This window comes from Rhizoctonia solani, chromosome 11, assembly GCF_016906535.1.
Source record: "Rhizoctonia solani chromosome 11, complete sequence".
In the NCBI taxonomy this organism is placed as follows: Eukaryota; Fungi; Basidiomycota; class Agaricomycetes; order Cantharellales; family Ceratobasidiaceae; genus Rhizoctonia; species Rhizoctonia solani.
In genome coordinates, this window is record NC_057380.1 from 735077 (window position 1) to 756088 (window position 21012).

Genomic DNA, 21012 nt, shown 5'->3' on the forward strand with positions numbered 1-21012 from the left:
AGAGGCAACCGAAAGTGGATGCGGGAATGAAGGAAACACAATTATGGAAACGGGTATATATAGGTAGCCATGCTGTGAGTCTACTTTCCTACAAGACCGGTCAACCTTACTTTCTTAACACTAGAAAAGTTGGCCGGTGTATTTGATGGACCAGCGACTGGCTCCACTTCGTCGCTTTCATCCTTGACCACCCTACCATTGGACTTGCGCTTGCAAGCATTGCTTGACTTGACCATTTTTGATTTATTTCTCCCTGACTTCCCTATCTTTTCTTTTCTTGACTTTGTCTTCGAAGGGTTTCCGTCGGCTAATCCCACCACACTCTGCTCTGTGTTTGATCCAAACTCCCCTTGTCCGGTCATTGGATACGTTGGATACAACCGGTTGAGGTTGGGATAGGGCTGGTTGGAATATGGTTGACAAGGATACATCTGCCCAGGGCGCGACTGCTGGGAATGCAAGTATGTATTCTCTGGGACAACAAGATTGTTATGGCCTAATAAGCGCAGAGCTGAGTCCCAACCTTATAACCCAATGTTTTATGTCACACTCACCGCCTTGGGGATTAGAGAGCCATACTCCGTTGCGTTCGTACCGCAAGTCAGGTACGTATGCTCCAAAATCCATATAATCAACACTCAAATCGCCGTTCAAGTTGGCAAAATCAAGTTGGATGTTATTGGCACGATGGGAGTTTTGACCGTCAGGCTGCATGCGATCCAAGTTGAATGGGATACCAACATTAGTTGGGGCTTGCAGCGGCTGGTCACAAGCTACAAGAGGCGCACTAGGTGAGATTGGAGGGGAAGGCTGGATGGGTGCAAGAGGTTGGGTGGTAATAGATGACCGAGTGCCTGAGGCGGGAGCCACAATCACAGCTCCATGTCCAGGGGCAGAGTCCGGTACAAATGGCTGATTGGGTAGCATAGAAGTTTTGTTGGGCAAAGTCAGGCCCGATATTGGGTCAGGTCGAATTGGGGCGCGTATATTGGGCTGACCAGGTACAGAGGGCTGAACGGGTAAAGGTTGGCTGGTCTTGAGAGCAGAGTGCTGAGGTGCGTCTACATACTCCCTTGGATCCAGCTTGTATTCATGCAAAAGTACCTTGACAATGTCCTCCTGGGGCATTACGTTCTTTGTGCTATCAATGAGCCCCCGGGACTTTTGCTCAAGTTTGGGATTTGCATCGAACCACTCCTGGCGAATAGCCCATTTCGAAATCTTGAGGTTCTTTGTCCTGAGCTTTGGAACTGCCGAGTCCGTCTTCACGTATTTGACTACCTCATATTGCGAGTTGCCGCTTCGTTTCTTCATTAATCCATATTTGACATCCAGCGCGCCAAGGATCTGAGTGGCCTATTTTAAAGTCAGCTTATAATTAGCTTTCAGAAAAAATCTTCACGAATCACCTTTTCACTCCGGTAGCTATGTTCTTTCACCGTCTTTGCCTTCTTCCTCTTGCTCCTTGCCTTGTTCTTTACCATTCCACATTCTCCATCGCTCGATTCTTTTTCCGAGGAATCTGACGACTGAAAGCCGACGTCAACAAGGAACTGGAAATTATCAAATACAAGCTCAGTATTTTCAAGGGCATTACGACGATTTACAGCTTTCTTTAGCAAAGGTAAGCCGCTATATCATCTTGAGTTAATATATACTCACCGTTGTCTTCCTTGATGATCTGCGCGAGTTTGCCCTCTTCTTCTTTTCCCGCTCATCTCCGGTCCCGTCTTGAATCGCCTTCCAGGTATCCTTGAACGTTGTAAACACACCTGCATTTAAACAGGAGCGAAAGACGGACAAATCAACTGTTGACAAGAACGACTGCTGGGAAGGAGCCATGCGTGAAGAATCGGTCACAATGTCGTCGAAAAGGTGCCCAAAACCACGCATATTGTCTTCGAACGAACGGTCTGGGTGCATTGCAACAATGCCGGCCTCGTCTACCCACAACGGTTCGTTGTCTGGTTGATATCGGAGCTCGAGTTCGGCTAATGATTTAATCTGTTTCTTCCCACCGCACAGGCTCATGATTGAGTTGCGCGTATGAGTCTAATACTAAGTGAGTTGTCCGAAAAATCACAGGTAATTAAACACTGACCATTGCGACACTCCTCTCCGCTTGGGAGAGCAGCTCGATCGACATTATCTTTGGTTTGATTGTCGAGCGAGTCATAAGTTTCGATCCTTCCGCCTTCACCTTTACCTTTCTTCGAGCCGCTGATAACTTTTGATTTTGCTTTTCTACGTCAACGATATATCAGTAAGTTGTGAAATTATCAACATGCTTTCTCACTTTGCGTAGCAGCAGGGGGAACACCCCCATTCTCATTCTCATTCTCCCCCCTCCTTCGTATTCTTCATCCTCGCTCCCGCTAGCCAATTTATCCGGACCGGAATCTTCGCCCCCCGAGTCGGAATCTTTCCTGCTTGAGTCCGAGTCTGAGCTTGAATCAGATCCTGCATACATCGTGAGTACTGCGCCGTTATTTAGTACTTTGGCCACTTTACCTTCCTCCAAGTCGCTCAGGTAAGACTCCTCCACTGCTTGTGAGCGTGTTGCTATGACGCAAGGTGAGCAAACGCCGCCCATAGTTTGTTCCATTTGTACTTACCACTTGAAACGTCCGGCGCACGCAAGGGAATACCGCGTGGCGAAGGTATGTCTACCATAGGCCTCCACGCAGAAGACTCAGGCGTGGGGTATACAGAGTTAGCACGAGGGTCTGGAACTTTGGTGAGCGTTGATTTCAATAGCATACATTTCACTCACGAGTATCCCGAGGCGGCGCAGGACCATATACAGCCCGAGAAAGGCTCTGTGAGCGCCCATGCTTAATGCCTCTCCCCCAATCCAAGCCGCCGGGATTAGGAGGCGGTACGCACGGGGGATGAAACGTTCTCTTCCGCACTGCTTTTGACGCTGACATAATTTTTGTGATTTAAATAGAACACAAGCGCGAGTCGAACTAAGTGGTCGTGGTGGGAGGGAGAAGCTGAAGGGCGGGTCGCGCTATCCAAATGTTTTCATTTGAATATAGGTACAAACAACGCGCACACGGCAAAATGAAGCATAAAGGCGTCCTGATTTAGCGAAGGGATTTACATGGGGACTAAATTAGGAAAGATTGTGTAATATACAAATATATGCGAATATATGCAGTGGATTAAACTGATACAATGTGCGCGGGCGAGCGGCGGCGTTCAAATGTCTAATCTGTACGACAAGAGTCAGATCAGTCTAAGATTGGGCCAGATAACCGGTGTCATTCTGAACCTGGCCTTGCCTGATCTATTGAATCTAATCTGCGAGTGATCTACATCTTATCTAAGTCCGACTTGACCCTTTCCTAAGTCCAACCGGCCAGCCCAGCCTCAGAAAAAAAACAGCTGAAGTGCTGTGAAACGCGCCAGCATTCTACCATTCATTCACTGCTTGAAGTAGTTCGATTGCGCTCGCAACATTCTTTCCCTGAACTCGGTACCCGGATAACGCAGCGTATCGCTGCGGAAGTAATCCAACCTGTGCCATGGCTGGTATCTCGATGCTTGTTAGTGCCTTGATGATAGGCGCGACTTCTTGTCTCCCCTCAAGTTTGACCCCCTCGGCACCACCCTCACGAACTAGCCGTACAGCAGGACGGATGGCGTCCTCTACTGAAGCATGGTAAGTTCCGAAAGGCATATCTGCTAATAAGAACGAAGAATGAGACCCTCGGGCGACGGCGCGGACATGGTGAATCATCTCGTCGAGTGTCAGGCGTGTCGTCGCGTCGTAGCCAAGGGCTACCTGGGCCAAGCTGTCTCCAACGAATGTGATATCAATATCCGCACGCTCGCACCGCACTCCGCTAGGATAACCATAGGCCGTAAGCGTTGTGATTGGTGTCCCCTTTTGTTTGAGAGAGCGGAGATTTTGGATTGTAACCTTTTTACGCGCTACATGATACATGAAGTGTACATATGAGAATAAGAAACAAAGCACTTACAGGCAATCTCCTTTACCTCGGACCATAAACTCATCCATCTTCGTGAGAAGAAAGTTCGAGCCTGCTGTCTCGCCAAACCCAAGACAGTCGGTGAAGTGAAAGTTAACATCGAGCGGTTATATTCCTGTGTCGCAGTAGATATGGCAAGCCGGTTTATGTAAGTCGCAGCTTCGCCTGCTGAAAGTGCAAGAAAGTCGGAGCTACATGTAAATGTATTTACAAGTACTGTGAGACGATATAAAAAAATAACAGAAAAAGAGTATTATGCCTTGACTTTGACTGTGATATAGCAAACTGAGGCTTTACAAGCAAAGTTTTGGCGAGCATATATGCAAGCAATACAAACAAGTCCAAGCGCGTCGCGTGGGCACGCATAAAGGTATTTGAGTTATGATACTCATATTTCAACATGTCTCGTTTAAGCTTCTCGAAAATTGTGGTCTTACACTGGGCTTGCGGGCTCTGGCACATTTTCCAGAGGGGTACATAAGCACCGTTTGCGGATTCAATAAGGTTCCTGCACTTGTTGGGCGAGACCACAGGATGTCACAAGTTTTATTGGGTTGAAACGATAGCATGATGTAAGTGGTGTGAATCTCTTCCAGTAGTGTAATCAATGTCATACCAGTAATTTAGCGGTTAAATTGACGTTAACAGTCTGACAAGGCATGATTATTAAGCTTTAGAGGGGTTACTTGGCCTTTGGCCGGCACAGCAAGATGGGAAGGGAGATAAACTAAGATAGTGAGGAGGACAGAACGACCGGGACCGGCGGGCGAAGCAGGATGGGGGCCGGAGAGGCGGAACGCCGAACCGGGGAGCCACCGGGGCCGCGCCACCGAGCGAGCTGGGTGGGCGGCCGAACCCAGTCGTCTGCAGACAGAGGTGTGGGTGGGCGGGACTTACAGAAAAAACGGGGAAACACGAGTGAATGGTGCTGCGAGTGATGGTGGGCTCGCGATGGATGTGGTGCGGATGGAAGGGAAACGACGGCGCAAGCGCCGGACTATGTATTGCAAATGGGATATACACACGCGGAAAAGGATAAACCGTGAGACCCGGCCTGAAACGGCCCAGTATAAGTTTTGCGGCCTGCACGGGCTCCGTCGCAAAACTCCACTTACTTGTGCTCCGGCTCCATTCCCCGTAAAGTTCATATAAGGCAGATTATTCACTTGTATACGTATCCATCTGTAAATAGAGATCATTTGATTAGTATTGCGATGGTTATCGGGACCCACGACAGACATACAAGTAGGGCCCAAAGCTGCCCAATCCCAGAATCTATGGTCAAACAAAAATCGTGATGTTATTTGTTTTGATTGAAGTTGGGTTATTTACAGGGAATCATTGAGCTCTCCAACCATAAATGCATTCACGGCACCTCAATTTATACCCTCAAGTATCAGTTGACGATGCTTTTCTGAGCGGGGTTCAAATTTGAAATCAAACGGCTCAAACTCGCTAGGATACGCGCTGGTTACTGTAGAGGCAGTTAGACAAGCGTACATCTTACTTACAGTACTAGGGAGTTGCTTTTCTGCTCAATTGATGGCTCTATCTGATGCCCATCTGCGCTCAGCTTCTTTGAGAAGGTGAAAACTGATAGCAGTGATGCAATTGAGATGAATGCCGAGTTGTCTGCAAAATAGGTCCCGGGGCATTTGCTAGGACAACACTCAGTATTAGCTAAATATTTGTCAACTGCTAATACAAATGTATTTACCGCCTTCCCCATCCAAACCCGGGTACTTGTGGAATCTCTGGGTCAAGGTATCTGTTAGGGTCAAACACTTCGGGATCTGGATAATAAGCTTCGTCACGAGACATTGCCCTGGTCATGTATACTTTGTTAGTCGGATAATAATATAAGCAAATAGACTCCAAACCATGTATTTGGGATTCTGGTTAGATGTGTTCCGTTAAGGTTAAATAAGATTAATTATAACCGGAATCAGTGTAATATTAACTCGAAGTGCAGGAGTAATCACTCACACATTTGTACCCTTTAATACGTTACACCCACGGTAGGTATCGTCCTCGAAGCACGCATGTGGAAATCCTAGGATAAATTTATATATGAGTATGAACACCCCTACTAGTGTCCTTCGTATTTCCTTCGTACCTGATGGAAGTACTGGGTAGAGGCGCATCACTTCCTGAATCAAATTTCTCACATACGGTAAACGCTCTTTATCCGTTACAGTTGGAAGAGTAACTGGTCCTAACACATGATCCAGCTCTTTTTGTGCTTGAAGTTGAGCGCTGGGGTTCTGTACCATAGCAGCTACAAAGCTAACCAAGAGGCTCGCGGACTAGTTCGGCTGGGTCAGGATTGAAACAAGCAAAGATGGCTCAAGTGCAGGAACGTACCGTATCTGTCCCTCCTGTTGGGTTACATGGATGTGAGTTGTCTGGTTCGATTCCTCGTTTTTACAAGTTTTGATTCACCTGCATAAATTACAAATGCTAGCTCCTTTAGCCGTTTATCTCGCTCCTGAGTGCTCAGATCCGACACCAGCTTATGGTTTGAAGCAGAACGCTGAGTATGGAGTGTTCTGCAACCCCTGTTGCCTAGAGTTCACGTCAGCCAGGCCCTGAAGGACGAACGATCCTGAGATGCACCACTTGTGATTTTGCCCACTCGTACGGCTCGTCGAGGGCTTTCTGCTTATTCGTTCTCCATTCTTTTGCAACACGTTTCCAGCTAGCGCCTGGGAACCAATCTGGAATATGGGCAAGAATGGGGGCCACGTTGACGATGAAGTCTTGGTTTAAGATTGTTAGCGAGTTTATAGAGGGTCATGGGGAATAGATATACTGGTCATCAGTGGTGCTTTGCTAGCGTGATATACTGCCAATCTGGCCCTTTGGAACCACAGGTCATTGACCCTGTAGGTGGTATCCATATGCAAGTCGGAACATAGTTGATGCCATGGCGCTAAACAGAAATCAGTGTGACGACAAATTATTATTTAGCTATTATGTTTATATGTTTATCAATCGACTCTTACTAGAAGAATTCATCACGAACTTGATAAAATGGCTTGGAGTGCTCCGAGAGTTTAAGCAAACGTCGAAGTAGTAATCGAGCTTGATGTTGCTGCAAGTTGCGAAATTGAACGACCTCACGCGCGTTAAGCCAGTTGTTGAGCATTCGACGATAGTGTCGCCATAGGTCACCGTATCTTGCTGTCGCAGCGCCGGCAGACCAATCCATACTATGCAAGTTGTCGAGATCAGCAACGTGCGCCGGAAACGTAATGAAGATTACTCACAGCCTAGGATCGGAGAGCATTGGCCCAATATTACGGTCGGAGTACTTTGCTGAACGCTTATCGAGAAGTTCTGAGGCCGCCTGTGCGGAGTTTAGCACCAAGGTGGACTGTCCAAAGGCTTTCAAGAGGAATACATCCGCTATTCGACATCATATTAAGTGCTAGCGTATATGTTGGACTCTCCTGGCTTACTATTAAGCTGCTTTCCAAGCGTCATAAATGCCATGTGCTGTGGTCCTGAGGGAATCGAAAAGGCGTTTCCGACGATAGGGAAAGACCTCGGGGATGGAAAACCATGTGATTTTTGGTACCCTTTGCTGCGCCAGCGCTGTATAGCTAAGAGGGCAGGGAAGTGACCACAAGCGGGTAGAATAGCGTAGAAATGAGGGACAGCATATTAGATTACTCGTCCGGGGTTACGGATAATGGTTGGCCAATGAGATGGGAGGTGTTTTGCAAGCAGGCTTGAATACGGCACCATCCATTAAGTCGAATATATACACCCGAGGGGCTTGGGAAAACTATGCGGAAGTTATGACTATGGACCATCAGCCTCCACACGCTGATTGGGGCTAACATTTGTGGAGCTACCAATAAAAGCGCATAAAGATGGAATGTTCTGCTAGCGACAAACCTTCCAACTTCAGTGAACTATTCGAACTACCGAATATAGATTAGAACAGAATCTTCACTTTCCATTAAGACTTCTAAGAACTCATATCATGCGTCCAGGTGACCGGTTGACAGATACCCGGGTTTAACTGGCTATCGATCATATTGATTTTGTAGGGTTACCATCGTCTCTGTAGTACACCAGTAAATACACAAAGAGCATGCTTTGTCGCCCAGATTGGCTTCTGTTTAAAGCTAGCCCAAGCATGGTGACTGATAAAAGCATATACTTAACATTCTCCAGCACGGATTCACATTAGTCCATCCATAACCTCTTACTAACATCGCTCCACAACGCCTTGGGGTTGTTTACGCTATCAACACAAATTCTCAGTGATCTGAGCTCCAGTTTCTATTGATATCTCACGTGCTGGGAAGAAGAGGGAACACTAGGGATAGGGGCAGTTATAAGCGTGGATAAGAGATTGTACCCAATCGAACCTACCATGTTGAGCTGGATGCGACTTGAACTCTTCGAATGTACTTGAATCAGCAGGCGAGAAAGCCAGTCTCCAGGTAATACCTGCTTTAACGTTAGATTGGGGGATATATACTGGAGGGAGCACCGGCCTACCCTGGAAACTATGGTCAAGAAGTCCGGTGGGGAAAGCGGCTCTTTCTTCAACCCAAAGGTTTTCAGCTCGGAATCCATCTGAGCAAAGTTGGACGATTGTCCACCCACGACACCGCAGTATTGCTGAGTGGTTCCTGGCTTGCCACCCACCACAACCGTTTTGACATTATACTTTGTATGCATAAGAATACTAAATAGGCTGCATGATGAAGCGCATCTTCCATTGCTCATAATTGCGATATTCTCAAACTCGAAAGGTCTGGTCGTCGGAGGGTCCAAGTGGAACGGGAGACAGGTGTCTCCGATCCTAAACCCAATATTAACATTAATTTCTGGAATAATACGGCAACGATTACCTTTGTGAGAACAAATCAGCGATTCCATTAATTTGTATATCGAGGCCAGGCTCGAGCCAGTTGTAATTCGCTGGGAAAGTCTTGTTGTCGACATCTTTCCATTCAGATGCTGTTGGCAGACGATGATCTTAGGATAATATTTATAACTAGGAAAGACGGCTCACGCGTATAAAATGAATCGATTAATTCCAGCGCGCCTAGTCCAGTTCTGTCGCTCGTAATGGAATTTACTATTTTTCTCGGAAGTTCCCGTGCACGAACACTACCGTTCATACCAGGCTGAAAGTCAAGTCCAGGCTCGGGTCCGGCAAGCTAACAAAGTTGATCAATGAATATGAAAGTGCGTGTAGATTTATGTATGTCTCACCACACGGTGCAACCATGATGCGAGACAAATCGTACCACCGCCATTATTGGTCTAAGCATATACAAATGGGTTCTTGCGTTTATGATTAGATATAGGTGGGCAACTCACAACGTCAATCAAGAGCCTGGATGCCCCCTTGGATTTGACCGCGTCCAATCCGTCGAGAGCATTCTGCTGAAGCTGGAGTAGGATACCAGTCAAAGATCCGAAGTGGATCGAGCCCACAAGTCAACACTTGCCTGAAAAGCTACCCGAAAATGATAGCAAACTCAATACCGCCGTCTTTCCATCCTCGAGGACAAACCAATGCATATCGCCCGTGCCGCTCACGTTCCCCGTGGGACCAGGTGTTCGGGAAGCGTGATGTCGAATTGTGGGCCGTCGTTGACCAAGCTAGAGACGGCGAGCCGACGGCCACGGTGGACTCGAGGTATATCGGATCGCTTTGGAATCGCGCTGGGACGCTGTAAGGATCTTCCGAGAGATGGGCGATCCCCGCCTTGGGTGAGGTTGTTTTTGCTTGCGCCACACTAATACGATCGACCAGGGATCTTCCATTGGTCGATACCTTGGCTTGGCAGTTGTTGTCCCACAACTCGCTGGCGTTGGTAAAGTTCCTAATTTCACGCTCTTTCGGGACAAGTAAGGCACGTTGTACGTTTCCTCGGTCGTACTTCCGTTTCGGACCAGGGTGAGCGATAGACTATCCCCGCGTATAGGCAATGCAGATTGAGCGAAATCACCCATTCGATAACCTGGTATCTGGTATGAAGAGAAAAAGTTGTTTTGGCGGGTCGTTTTTGATTGGTAGCCACCCGAGATTGCGGCGTAAGCGTCGACCGTGGTCCATGGGTCTTGTCCTTGAATTGAAACGATCGAGCACCGTCGAACTAATAGGGAGATTAGTATCAATTCAATGGGCATAAGATGTCAGGGCATACGTCTGATAGATTTCGACCCAGGGCCGAGTGCCAGATATTGAGTGCACCACCCCCAACTCTTTCCTAACGATTTCGGAGGCTTCGGGGACGATGTGAATGTTTTGAATGTCCTCATTACCGGGCTGAGCGAGAACTGCAAGTGGGAATGGGAGGTATGTGATAAACAGGGAATCGTCTAATTCAATCAAGTTAGCTGCGACAATTGAAGGGTTTGAGTAAGTGTCCCTACAGCAGTAGTTGTTGTACCCGGCATGTCCGTCTCCGAGCCGCTTAATTGTCCTGATGCTTAAGTTCTCGTGTTAGCTCAGAGAGAGGCTGTGGATTGCGCATGGACTTACTCTTGGTGCAGCTCAACTGGGATTATGAGTGAGGATGACCAGTGCTATATGATAGCGCAAATAGGAAGCTTACAATCTAATGAATAAATCGACTGTTTGATTCTCTGGAGCTCGCCCAGAATGTCGATTGTGATATCTTTGTATGGCTCTGGCATATCCAGGTGGAACCTGGTTGAGGTATGGAATTGATCGAATGTTTTACTAAGGACATCGACGATCTATTCCAAAAATATCGATAAGAACTATGACCAAAGAAATAAAGGGCATCTTACATTGTCCCTCAGTGTAGTATTAAAAGGGAAATACGAAAAGCAAGAGTGGAGCTCCGAGGGCTTGACCCAAGTTGAATTGGATATCGCAGCACATGGGTCGGATCGTGTAGGGTGTAATGGAGACCCTGTGGCCAACGCCGAATACAGTCCAAGCGCGAACAGTAATTGGGAGTGCATATCAAGCAGTGAAGGAGCAAGCTAAACCGATACCCAACGCATTTTAAGTAGCCAGGCAATCCAGTATAGTTGGCTAGGGCAAAGCTCTGCCCCAGATTGAGAAGTATCTCCGAGTCACTGCCAGCCTGACAAAGAGATGTGAAGCAAATCAACCAAGGCTCGTGTTCATCGTGGCTGTTCGTGAGAGAGAGAACCATAGCTTTCTGCATTAGTTATCCCTAACGGTATTTTATCCACCGTGTAGGCCGAGTGATTGTGCCAGAACATATCATTCCACTGATATTTTGTGCTATGCCAAGTTTATTGGTAAAGAATTGTTTGTGCAGTAATTTCTTTTTCAGGGACGAGCAGTGGAGAATCGGTGTGATAATTATTGATTCCAAAGAGCAATACTCATAGTATTCGGTACACCCAGCATGCAATCCACCGAGAAAGTGGGAGTATGTGGATGGGCAAGAGTGGCTGTGCCACCGACAGGCCGGAGTATAGGTAAACCTGACCAAATATAGACACACTCCCTGCCGCCGACCACATCCAGGCGGTACGCGAACTGAAAAGATTCTCCGACTGATCATAGCTTATGGCCACTGCTTCCAGCGCACCTGCACCCGCACCTGCCGTAAGCTCTCTTCTGCACTCCGGAGCCGTGCATCTCATCACTGAGACAGCACAGAACATTCGAATTCTTTACCAGTACACAGGTCAAGGATGCCAATGATTTAGCGAGTTCGCCGAGTGTCTTCAAGGTAATGAATGTTCCATTACATTATTCTTATAGCTGTGTCTGATTTCAATGTCAGAATGTTCAAGAAATCTCTCTCGTCGAATCCTCCAGTCAGGGCGTGATTCTTGCGGATATTCACGGGAATATATCCATTTTGGACCGGGCCTTTGAACCAGTCAAGTTTTGGGTCGCCTATCCTGGTGGAAGGGCCACACATGCTGTCGAACGGAAAGGCATTCTCGTAACTGTGGGCGTACGTATTCTCTTATTGCTCTGCCATTAGCGACTGGACTATATCACTCTCTAGGAAGAATCCTCGTCGCGTCTGCCTCAACTCAAAGTATGGGACCTTGAACACCTTGACAATAAAGCGGCGAATTCAACTCAACCCACGTTACTTCGTTCTGCAGCTATCAAAACGACCCAACCACACCCAGTGATGTGTATCGCCTTGACCTCATCCTTGTCTCACCTTGCACTGGCCATGGGCGATGGCACCGTCCTACTCTACCGACATTTCGACCAATCTCTGTTCTCGGGTAGTGCGCTTGCCAAGCCAAAGCCTGCGATGGATGGTAGTGGAGAGCCCGTGACCGGTCTCGGATTCAATGATCCCAACGAGGCCGGCGAAACGTTCCTTTTCATCGTTAGCACAACCCATGTGTATAGCTTGCCTGTTGGACCCAAAGCCAAGTCTCAGTCCCCAACCGTGGTCGATGAGATAGGAACAGATTTAGGCTGCGCAGCGATGCACCCAACAACGGGCCAAATAGTTGTGGCAAAGAAGGAAGCCTTGTACATGTGTGGACCTTCAGTACGAGGCCGTAGCTATGCTTACGAAGGTGTGTTCACTCCCACGACAAGAAAGGGAATTCAACTTATATCTTGCTAGGCGAAAAGACCGCCGCGTACGTTCACGGACACTACGTCATCACCGTCTCCCCACCAATCACCGCTACCGCCGACTCATCCCACCCCACCGTTCGAAACTTTGCCGCCCGCCTTTTCGGGGCCTCGGTCAAACCCCCCGGAAGCACGGAACCCAACCCCGCGGAAGACCTAGAGAGCGCCGGTCCGGATATATCCCGCGTTGCCGTCCTCGATCCCGAGCTCGCCTTTGTGGCCTGGCGAGGCGCAGTTTCCGGGGGTGTCAAGGCCGTATTTGCTGCCCCCGTCCCCAACTCCACTGCGCTTGCGCCCCATGTTCTGACGACGAGAGGCAACTTGGTCAGGTTGACTGAGGTGCCGATTCAAACGATGATCCAGACGATGGAGCGCCAGGGCAGATTCGTCATGGCGCTGGGACTCGCAAGGAACCGAGGGGTCGACGAAACTGGGGTTGCGGAGATTCATCGGGAGTATGGTGATTACCTTTATGGAAAGGGCGACGGAGATGGTGCTATGGCCCAGTACATCCAGACGATAGGATTCGTTCGGCCCAGCTACGTGATTCGAAAAGTGAGTTTGATCAATGCGGTTAGAGCATTGTTTATTCAATTGGATTAGTTCCTGGACGCGCAAAGGATCATGAATCTCGTAACATACCTACAAGTTCTTCATTCTCGAGGTCTAGCCAATGCAGACCATACCACTTTGCTTCTCAACACATATACGAAGCTCAAGGACGTTGACCGTCTGGATCAGTTTATCAAATCTGAAGTCCAGAGGCCGGCCGCTTCCCTGCAGGTGACTTGTTTTCATTATTCTTTATGGCAAGCTATAGGATTGACAATAATATAGACGACAAACGCCTCCGAGTCTGCGTCTTCTCTTCCGTTTGACCTTGATACGGCAATTCGTGTCTGTCGACAAGCCGGCTATTTCGAACATGCTGCGTATCTCGCTAAGAAGTATACTCGACACGAGGAATACCTTCGAATCCAGGTAGAAGATGCCGAAAACTATAAAGAGGCACTGGAATATTTGAGAGGCATGGGTGAAGATGCGGTAGGTTTTCTTCTGAGTATCTATAGCCGGCACTCAATAACGTGTATAAAGACTGAAGGAAATATGGCACGCTATGGCCGTGCGCTACTCGAGCATTTGCCAGACGAAACCACCAACTTGCTGGTGGAGCTATGCAGTGGGGCCCTCCAACCCAAGCCCACGTCTGCGCTCGACACCGAGTTCGTCGACTCTCCGGTATCCGCCCGTCTACTCGAGCCCCTCGTTCAAAAGAAAAGCTTTCCAAAGAAAAGGGGAAAGAGGACCCAAAGCGTCGTGGAACTCTGGACGACAAGCCATCGTTGAGTTCGCTCTCCCAAACGGCATCCGTGGTGACCTCCGTGGCTCCTTCTCCGGCCCGCGCACCCAGTCCACCGCCCCCTATTCCACCCCCATCTCCGCGCCCCTTCTTCGCGCACTTTGTAGCGCATTCCAAACAGTTTGTTCAGTTCCTTGAACGTGTTGCGGACAAACGGTGGGGTCAGAGTGTAAACTCGCTTGGAGTGGTCACGATCAATCCGCCAAATCGAAGTCTTGCTGAATTAGAATCAGAGATTACTGAACAAACGGCAGTATGGAACACTTTGCTCGAACTCTATTTGACGTCGACCCACGAAAAGACTAAAGCGATCGGGGTACTTCGAAGTGGCGGGGACACCATTACTGGATCCCATGACCCTAAATTACCGTTCGACAATATGCACGCGTTGATCCTGTGCTCGACTTTTCAATTCACCGATGGGCTGATGCTGCTGTGGGAGCAGATGGGGATGTACGAAGACGTGCTTCGGTTCTGGATGGAGCGTGCACTCGATCCGAGTATCATTCCGTCTAGCGTTGGCCTTGACCTCGAGTCCGAAAGCAAAAGGCTTCTCAGCGCGTTCTTATCCATCTTGACCAATACGGACCGGCCCGTCCGCATTTATACGAATTGGTATTGAGATTTTTAACCTCGACTTCGGAACTGCTGCACCGTCATTCTGCAGATGTGACCAAGATACTGGATGTCATCGAGCGCGAGAAGATCATGCCTCCGCTGGGAGTGGTGCAAATACTTGCGCGGAACGGAGTGGCGAGTGTTGGACTTGTCAAGGCGTGGCTCATGACGAGAATCAATGAGAGCCGATCAGAGGTGGAATCGGTAAGTTTTTTCCTGGATCAATGGGTCCATGTGTTTTTTTCTTTTTTCTGATTACACCCGCAGGATCGCAAACTCATTGAATCCTATCGCACCGAGACCAAGGCTAAACTTCAAGAAATCACCGAGCTTTCTGATCCCGAGCACCCCCGAGTCTTCCATGTTACTCGCTGCGCGACGTGCGGGAGCTCTCTCGACCTGCCTACAATCCACTTTATGTGCAAGCACAGCTATCACCAAAAGTATAAACAGCGCTCTTTCAGTCGGGGTCCAATTTACTCATTCCGTCTACAGGTGTCTCCCCGATCAAGATATCGAATGCCCCATCTGTGCTCGACAACATAGCGTTATCAAGGAGATTAGACGTACCAACGAACGCTTGGTGGATGCTCATGGGGTTTTCTTGTCAAGTGTGGCGGAGAACGGGTTTGAAGCAGTGGCATCGGCATTCGGAAGGGGGATACTCAGTCGTAGATCTGATGAAGACAACTCTGGTATTTCGGTAGTTGTGTAGAATTCGGCCCTTTAACGCAGCGTCTGTCTTTGCTACTGACTTTATGCGTATACGTAGCTACTCTCAATGTGTGCCTAATGCTTTTAATCCTACACTCGAGTAGTCGTATGGGAGACATTATAAGTAGAGTATCCGGCTTATATGTTCCATATTTGGTACGGAGTTGACGGGTCGATTTATTATCACACCACGCAAAGTACTCGAATTTATTATTGCACGTCGCAATAATTTACAAATACAACGCCAAAATTCGAGCCGTGAATTGACATAGTAGTACCAATACCTACTCGCGTAGTCTGCAATTGTTCGCTATATGTCGCTTTAGATTTGCGGCTGTTGAAAACCGGTAAGAGCATGCCTGGCACTCGAAGGCTAATATGTGGACACATGGATTAATTAGCATGCTTGAATCATAGTAACTTTCATGGTACTTGGAACTCACGTTTGATTCCAATCGAAAATAGAGGTGATTCTAATGAGTGGCCCTCGATTAATTAGGAATGGAAAAGCTCCAATATGCAGCATCCAGCTAACCTTGAGCGCTGAAGGTCGCGCCAGAACAGCATTACAACCTCCTAATGGACATGTAATTGGTTGATTTGATAGACCGGAAAATAGATTTCTTGACTTCGTGTGACTTTGAACTTGTTGATCCAATCGTCAATTTCTTCCATGGTTGGCTGGTTGCTAAAGTTTGGTAGGGAAAGCCTGCCGCCTATTAACAGTATCCGAGGACCTGGTTCAACCACCCCGCGGCAGGTGGAACTCGATGCTGCAGAGTTTCCACGGGGCTCGTCGTTTGACTCTTGCGCTAACGCCAAATTTGTCACCTAGTCTTAGCATATGCACTAATATCTGATCGAATGAACACAACCTACCCGGAGATGATAACTCTAGCAGTGCGCCAAAGGCAAGCTCTGGCGAATCATGAGTGACTTCTCTCTGCCATCCCATATCACTATGAGTATAGAGGTCTAGCGACGCATTGATCGCATAATCGTCTTGTCAAGCTGGAAATCTACACGATGAAGCTAAAACGAGTGCACATGTTCCACGGCCCAGTTACATTGGTCGAAATCGAAGTTCGGGGTAAACATCGAGCCGGTACACGCAACCATGACGATTATATGCGTACACTCCAGAAAACGATATAAAATACTTCACTGTCATTTTGAAGAAGAAAAGCAGTTAAAAGACTTTATCAGGGAACAATAAATCAACACTATTATGACTTGCACTCGCCAGGTAAGGGACATAGCATCATGGAGTCGGCAAGTGGTTGTAAGGGTATGTTGGGTCAGGGATATTTAAAGAGCCACCTAAATAGTCAGCGAATGGTGCGGTCCTTTCGTGAGTTATGTTACAGCCCCAATTTGCTGAAATTCTTCAAGTCCAATGAAGAGACGGACACGATCTTTGTAGCTTTATAACAATGGAAGGTGGAATTTCATGTGTAGGTGTATAAAGCACATTTGAGTCATATCATCCTCTGCCCCACAAGCCTCACAAGCCCAGTACAGGATTTACGATCTGACCAGTGCGGGTTCCTGGTATTTTGCCTCTACAATTGGTACACAAATAACAAATCTCACCTAAGATGCATCTGAGGCAATGTACTACCTATGAAGGTGAACATTTCACACTGGTATTGGCCTTTTTACCTCGCATATCCCCAGGCGCCTCGCTATTGTCTACCGAGCTCCCGTTCACTCTGTGAAATTAACTGTTAGTTAATTGCAATTTCAATCGATCAAGGCCGCCGTTGCAACCCTATGGCGTTTACTATACGCGCATTCCGATTGGATTACCTCTACTGCGGTACCAAAGAGATTGTCATTAAATTCTCCGAAAATATATGAGCTTGGCCAGCTGAACCAAGACTTCAAACGTTGATACACTGATAACAGTCCTTAGCACCACATACGGCGACACAAGTACAACGTTGTTTGTATTGATATACAATAGTAACCACATAATGATCATATATTTCATTCATACATAGGTACAATATATAGCGCCAGGGGTCCAAAAGTCTATTCGAAACTACCCCAAGGCAAAGCACGCTAGGACTACCAGAGAGACTGATCCATAAAGCCAAATTTCGAGATCAAGACCATGGGTTTGGCGCTTGTCGTTGTGCTCGTCTCTCGATCTCGTGGCTGTAGCTGCCCTGGATAGAAGTTTCACATGATCCTCGGGACGTGCGATCAAAGTGGAAAGGCTTGATTTAAGACATTGCCTTTACCCCGGACGATGAGCGTGGGCACTTCAAATTCTTTGCTATGCTTCACCTGCAGTCCCGATGGAAGAATCACACCAGTGGGTACGTTTCTGTAAGGAATTTAGAACAATCGGGATATTCTAAATTCCTTACAGAAGCGTACCTAGTGTCTTGCACACACATCCGAAAAATAAGCCATATGAACTGAGAGGTCCACAGCTGCATTCAGACATATATAGCGCTCCTTAATCATGCATAAATAGGTACAGTACTAGCGCCTTATAAGCGCTGGATATTTAGCGATGGGCGTTTGACCGCTCTAAATTGTACGTTTGTTGGCCTTGTGCCATATCGGTGTTCACGCGAATCAAGGAACCCCTCCCCCCCAGCTCTACCGACTGGAACCTAACCCGTTTTTGCAAAAGTAAAGCGCCATGAATGCTTAGGTCGGTGAGAAACTAGTGCGATCTAATGTAGCATGAAACCTTAATCGAACTCTAAGATAAAAGTTCTTTGGACATGTACATACCCGAGGCGGGAAAATCATAAGGGGCGATACTCCAAGGTATAACTTCTTCCCCTCGTTGTTAATATCATATACATATAACCTAATTCGTTGATATTAATCATTGTTTGTGCATGCAATAAATGAAGTAAAACTTACTGATAGCAATCTGGCTCCCTGGCAGGTTCCATATAAAATTCAAGCGCACGATCCGATCCGAATATATGTGCGTTATTTCGAGCTATTTCAGTATCCCTAAGACCGACAAAGGAATTGAATCTGTTGTTTTTCAATGTGACTCGATCCCCTGAGGTAGGGAAAGCAGTCCACTGCAAAATCATAGTCAGATGTCTGCTTCTGCAATTTGGAAAAGGCAGTTAAGGTCCCTACCTCCTGCGCCCCATTATCGAGAGCCTCTAATACGACTGGTCCAATCTTGTTGTCGTCAAGAGTGAGAAGCTGGTCACGGGGGAAAGCAATAGCGCATGGTCCTCGAGGAACACGAGACATAGCGGGTTAACTGAGTGGGTTAATAGAGTGGGTTGATGGAATTGGAGCTTGATACCATCAGGTATCGAGCTTTTATAGCTCCGCGCAAGAATGAGGGCCTCTCAGCCCCAGCAAATTAGGTAATAGCGGACAGCTCTGTTGACAAATGACCAGGCCTCGTTCAGGAGACAGCACGGGCATCATTGATTCAGTTTCAATTGCCAGCCGGATCTAGAGTGCTTCGAAATTCAACGTGGGCATGCGCATGAGCGCAATAACAGGAAGGTATTCTTTTCAAGTTCTGCTACGATTAAATGTGGTTCGAAATTTGGCAATAAGTTGATACTGCATTGGGTCTACTTAGGAAGCTTAAGAGTGGAAGTATGACAATGATGCCTCCGAGTTGGGCAATTAATTCAAAACCGTACGATCTCGTTAATCCGCCTATGTTCGGGACGGTTGGATCGACAATTCAATTGGGTTGGTTATAGACAAAGGAGTGACGCAATGGTGCGTGTTTATAGTGTCTGATCCGTGATGGACGTCAATAGCCTTTTGGAAATTGTGCTGCCTCGTCTAGTTGGTGTGACACCATGTACGAGAGGGACGACCCCAGACCGTAACCAATGTGGGGCCCTAGGCTTTTTTGCACTATCTATAGCGCACGTGGGGTAAAAGATTTGGTGTTGCCGCTTCACATTCGTGATAGACGTATACAGTTTCCGCCGTGAGCAGAGCGTCAAGAACAAGTGGAACCGGGTGCCGAGAGTGAGCATTTCTTGTTATGGGCAGTCGTCCAATGGAGAAATCCCCAATCGCTAAAATCCTCGCTGGTAGCAATGTTACTTAGTTCATCGGGAGTCCAAACGTTCGTACAATGAATGCGTCAGTAAAATCCCATACAGTATGGTTATTCCTCGCATATACGTATCTGAAGATTGCTAAGATCCGGACAGGGTATGTTTCATGCTGGTATACAAGTGTAGATCGAACTACGTGGTCGAAGGTCTTTAGGGGCCAGACACGAGTGGATCAGCCATGATATGTTAAATTCATGCGAAATCCATTAATACCGGGCACAGTCTTGTGAGCCAGGTTGGGAAAAATAGTGCATGAATGGAATAAAACTATCGGGTGGAGGGTACCAACCGGTTAGCATTCTCGGTGCAGGGTCACATATCTATTTCATCTTATTGTTTCAGAACAGGAGGAATTCAGGCCGAAGATTTTGAAGGATCGAGTGGCTTTGGGTAAATTGTTGAATTCAGAGCTCCCATTAACTATGCGGCTCTCCGACAAAGAGTTTAGTATGCTAAGTTAGCATTTGGCCAGTTACACGTAAATTGAAAATCAGAACAGTTAGCAGAGGATAGTTTAGATCAATGTTTACTCTCTGTAGCCTGAATAACCAGGTATTACGCCACCGGTGGGCAAGAGGTATTCTCGGTGTCCTAGGACGCGTAGGGCAGAAGCAATCATCCGCTATGCGCTGTGATCGAAATGACTAGAGCCGTGCGATCAATAAAAGTTATGACAGCAAATCAAGAAACTTACAGATTTCCTCTTTCTTCAGCAACGACCCGATTATTTCATCTAGTGCTGACTTGACTCTCTTATCAATTTCTGGCACGGTTTCACGGTGGTCGGGAGTCCAGAGTTCGTCCTTTAATCAGATGAGTTGTAAGAACCGCTGGGCCCATCTACAAGACACCTGGAATGGGATGTCCCTGGCAGAAACTTGGACTTACCTCTTCAGTAAATCCGGGTTCAAATTCAAATTCAGGGTACATTTTATGTATACGGGACTTGGACTTCGTTTATCGCATGTATGCTCGCCGTTCATTTCTCGGAGATTCTGGAGGGGTTTCAGATGTAGATATATTCTCGAGAGACGGGAGCATACCTCCATCACATAAGGTTTCAACCCTGACCCATCTTTCTTATGTGTGAGGATGCAGAGAACGTAATGTCGAGGGTGAGTGCCGCACGGGAAAAAGGAGAAGAGAATAGTCTAGTAGGCTATTGCTGGATGTGAGTAATTTCAGGGAGTCAAACGAGGAATTTACGAGCGGGACGGGTTCTCCCTAGCAAGTTCCGTTTTCCAGACTTGATGAGCCTGGGAGGCCTGTAGTTTTCCAAGGTCCGTGAGTTCCGGATCAGCTGGTAGAAAATAATAACGTTATTGATAACCCTATGATGCTAGACGGAAATAAACTTACGACCCCATATAATTCGCCATCCCCATTAAGCAAAGACCATTTTTCATCCCATTCTTTCGTCCCGTATTTTGATTCGCCGACGTTGTCTACTGGTTAATTAGCATGGATTAAAATGAGCTGCTGGAACGAGGGACTCACGCCAGCCTTGCCCATGTCGCCCAAACCAACACACTACGTACTTGGTTCTGGCGGCGCGTCTTGTTGCAGTTTCGTAATCTTCGCTTCGAAATCAGACCAGCACGTCTTCGAGCCGCCATCGATAGTCCAAATGCATCAGGGTTAGGGCCGATTGTT

At 47.5% G+C, this 21012-nt stretch overlaps 5 protein-coding genes across 5 annotated transcripts; 1 reads left to right on the forward strand and 4 right to left on the reverse strand.

Annotated features, from left to right (window-relative positions):
- Positions 1-80: 80 nt before the first annotated feature.
- Positions 81-2930, reverse strand: RhiXN_10285 (uncharacterized protein; the record flags this gene model as incomplete). The annotated part of the gene is made up of 9 exons (XM_043330101.1): positions 81-496; positions 555-1356; positions 1410-1613; positions 1663-2052; positions 2102-2239; positions 2297-2460; positions 2512-2562; positions 2616-2726; positions 2774-2930. 9 exons carry the CDS (start codon positions 2928-2930, stop codon positions 81-83), a joined length of 2433 nt encoding a protein of 810 aa, XP_043184198.1.
- A 488-nt stretch (positions 2931-3418) lies between these two features.
- Positions 3419-10964, reverse strand: RhiXN_10286 (3-methyl-2-oxobutanoate hydroxymethyltransferase; the record flags this gene model as incomplete). Its single annotated transcript, XM_043330102.1, has 28 exons — positions 3419-3939; positions 3990-4189; positions 5510-5656; positions 5716-5823; positions 6171-6304; positions 6363-6376; positions 6441-6531; positions 6600-6757; positions 6881-6930; positions 7004-7210; positions 7268-7406; positions 7460-7603; positions 8307-8328; positions 8385-8462; positions 8514-8820; positions 8870-8978; positions 9034-9181; positions 9237-9287; positions 9345-9416; positions 9472-9483; positions 9541-9939; positions 9980-9998; positions 10052-10126; positions 10178-10352; positions 10407-10462; positions 10516-10531; positions 10589-10733; positions 10788-10964. The coding sequence occupies 28 exons, from the start codon at positions 10962-10964 to the stop codon at positions 3419-3421; spliced, it is 3774 nt and encodes a 1257-aa protein (XP_043184199.1).
- Positions 10965-11544: 580 nt separating this feature from the next.
- Positions 11545-15284, forward strand: RhiXN_10287 (Clathrin; the record flags this gene model as incomplete). Its single annotated transcript, XM_043330103.1, has 12 exons — positions 11545-11583; positions 11633-11710; positions 11765-11941; positions 11996-12530; positions 12581-13146; positions 13195-13374; positions 13429-13635; positions 13687-13830; positions 13887-14546; positions 14630-14773; positions 14837-15012; positions 15065-15284. The coding sequence occupies 12 exons, from the start codon at positions 11545-11547 to the stop codon at positions 15282-15284; spliced, it is 3126 nt and encodes a 1041-aa protein (XP_043184200.1).
- A 575-nt stretch (positions 15285-15859) lies between these two features.
- On the reverse strand, positions 15860-18520 carry RhiXN_10288 (uncharacterized protein; the record flags this gene model as incomplete). Its single annotated transcript, XM_043330104.1, has 5 exons — positions 15860-16095; positions 16163-16226; positions 18035-18113; positions 18170-18339; positions 18401-18520. 5 exons carry the CDS (start codon positions 18518-18520, stop codon positions 15860-15862), a joined length of 669 nt encoding a protein of 222 aa, XP_043184201.1.
- A 1454-nt stretch (positions 18521-19974) lies between these two features.
- Positions 19975-20289, reverse strand: RhiXN_10289 (uncharacterized protein; the record flags this gene model as incomplete). The annotated part of the gene is made up of 3 exons (XM_043330105.1): positions 19975-20003; positions 20054-20162; positions 20248-20289. The coding sequence occupies 3 exons, from the start codon at positions 20287-20289 to the stop codon at positions 19975-19977; spliced, it is 180 nt and encodes a 59-aa protein (XP_043184202.1).
- Positions 20290-21012: the final 723 nt, after the last annotated feature.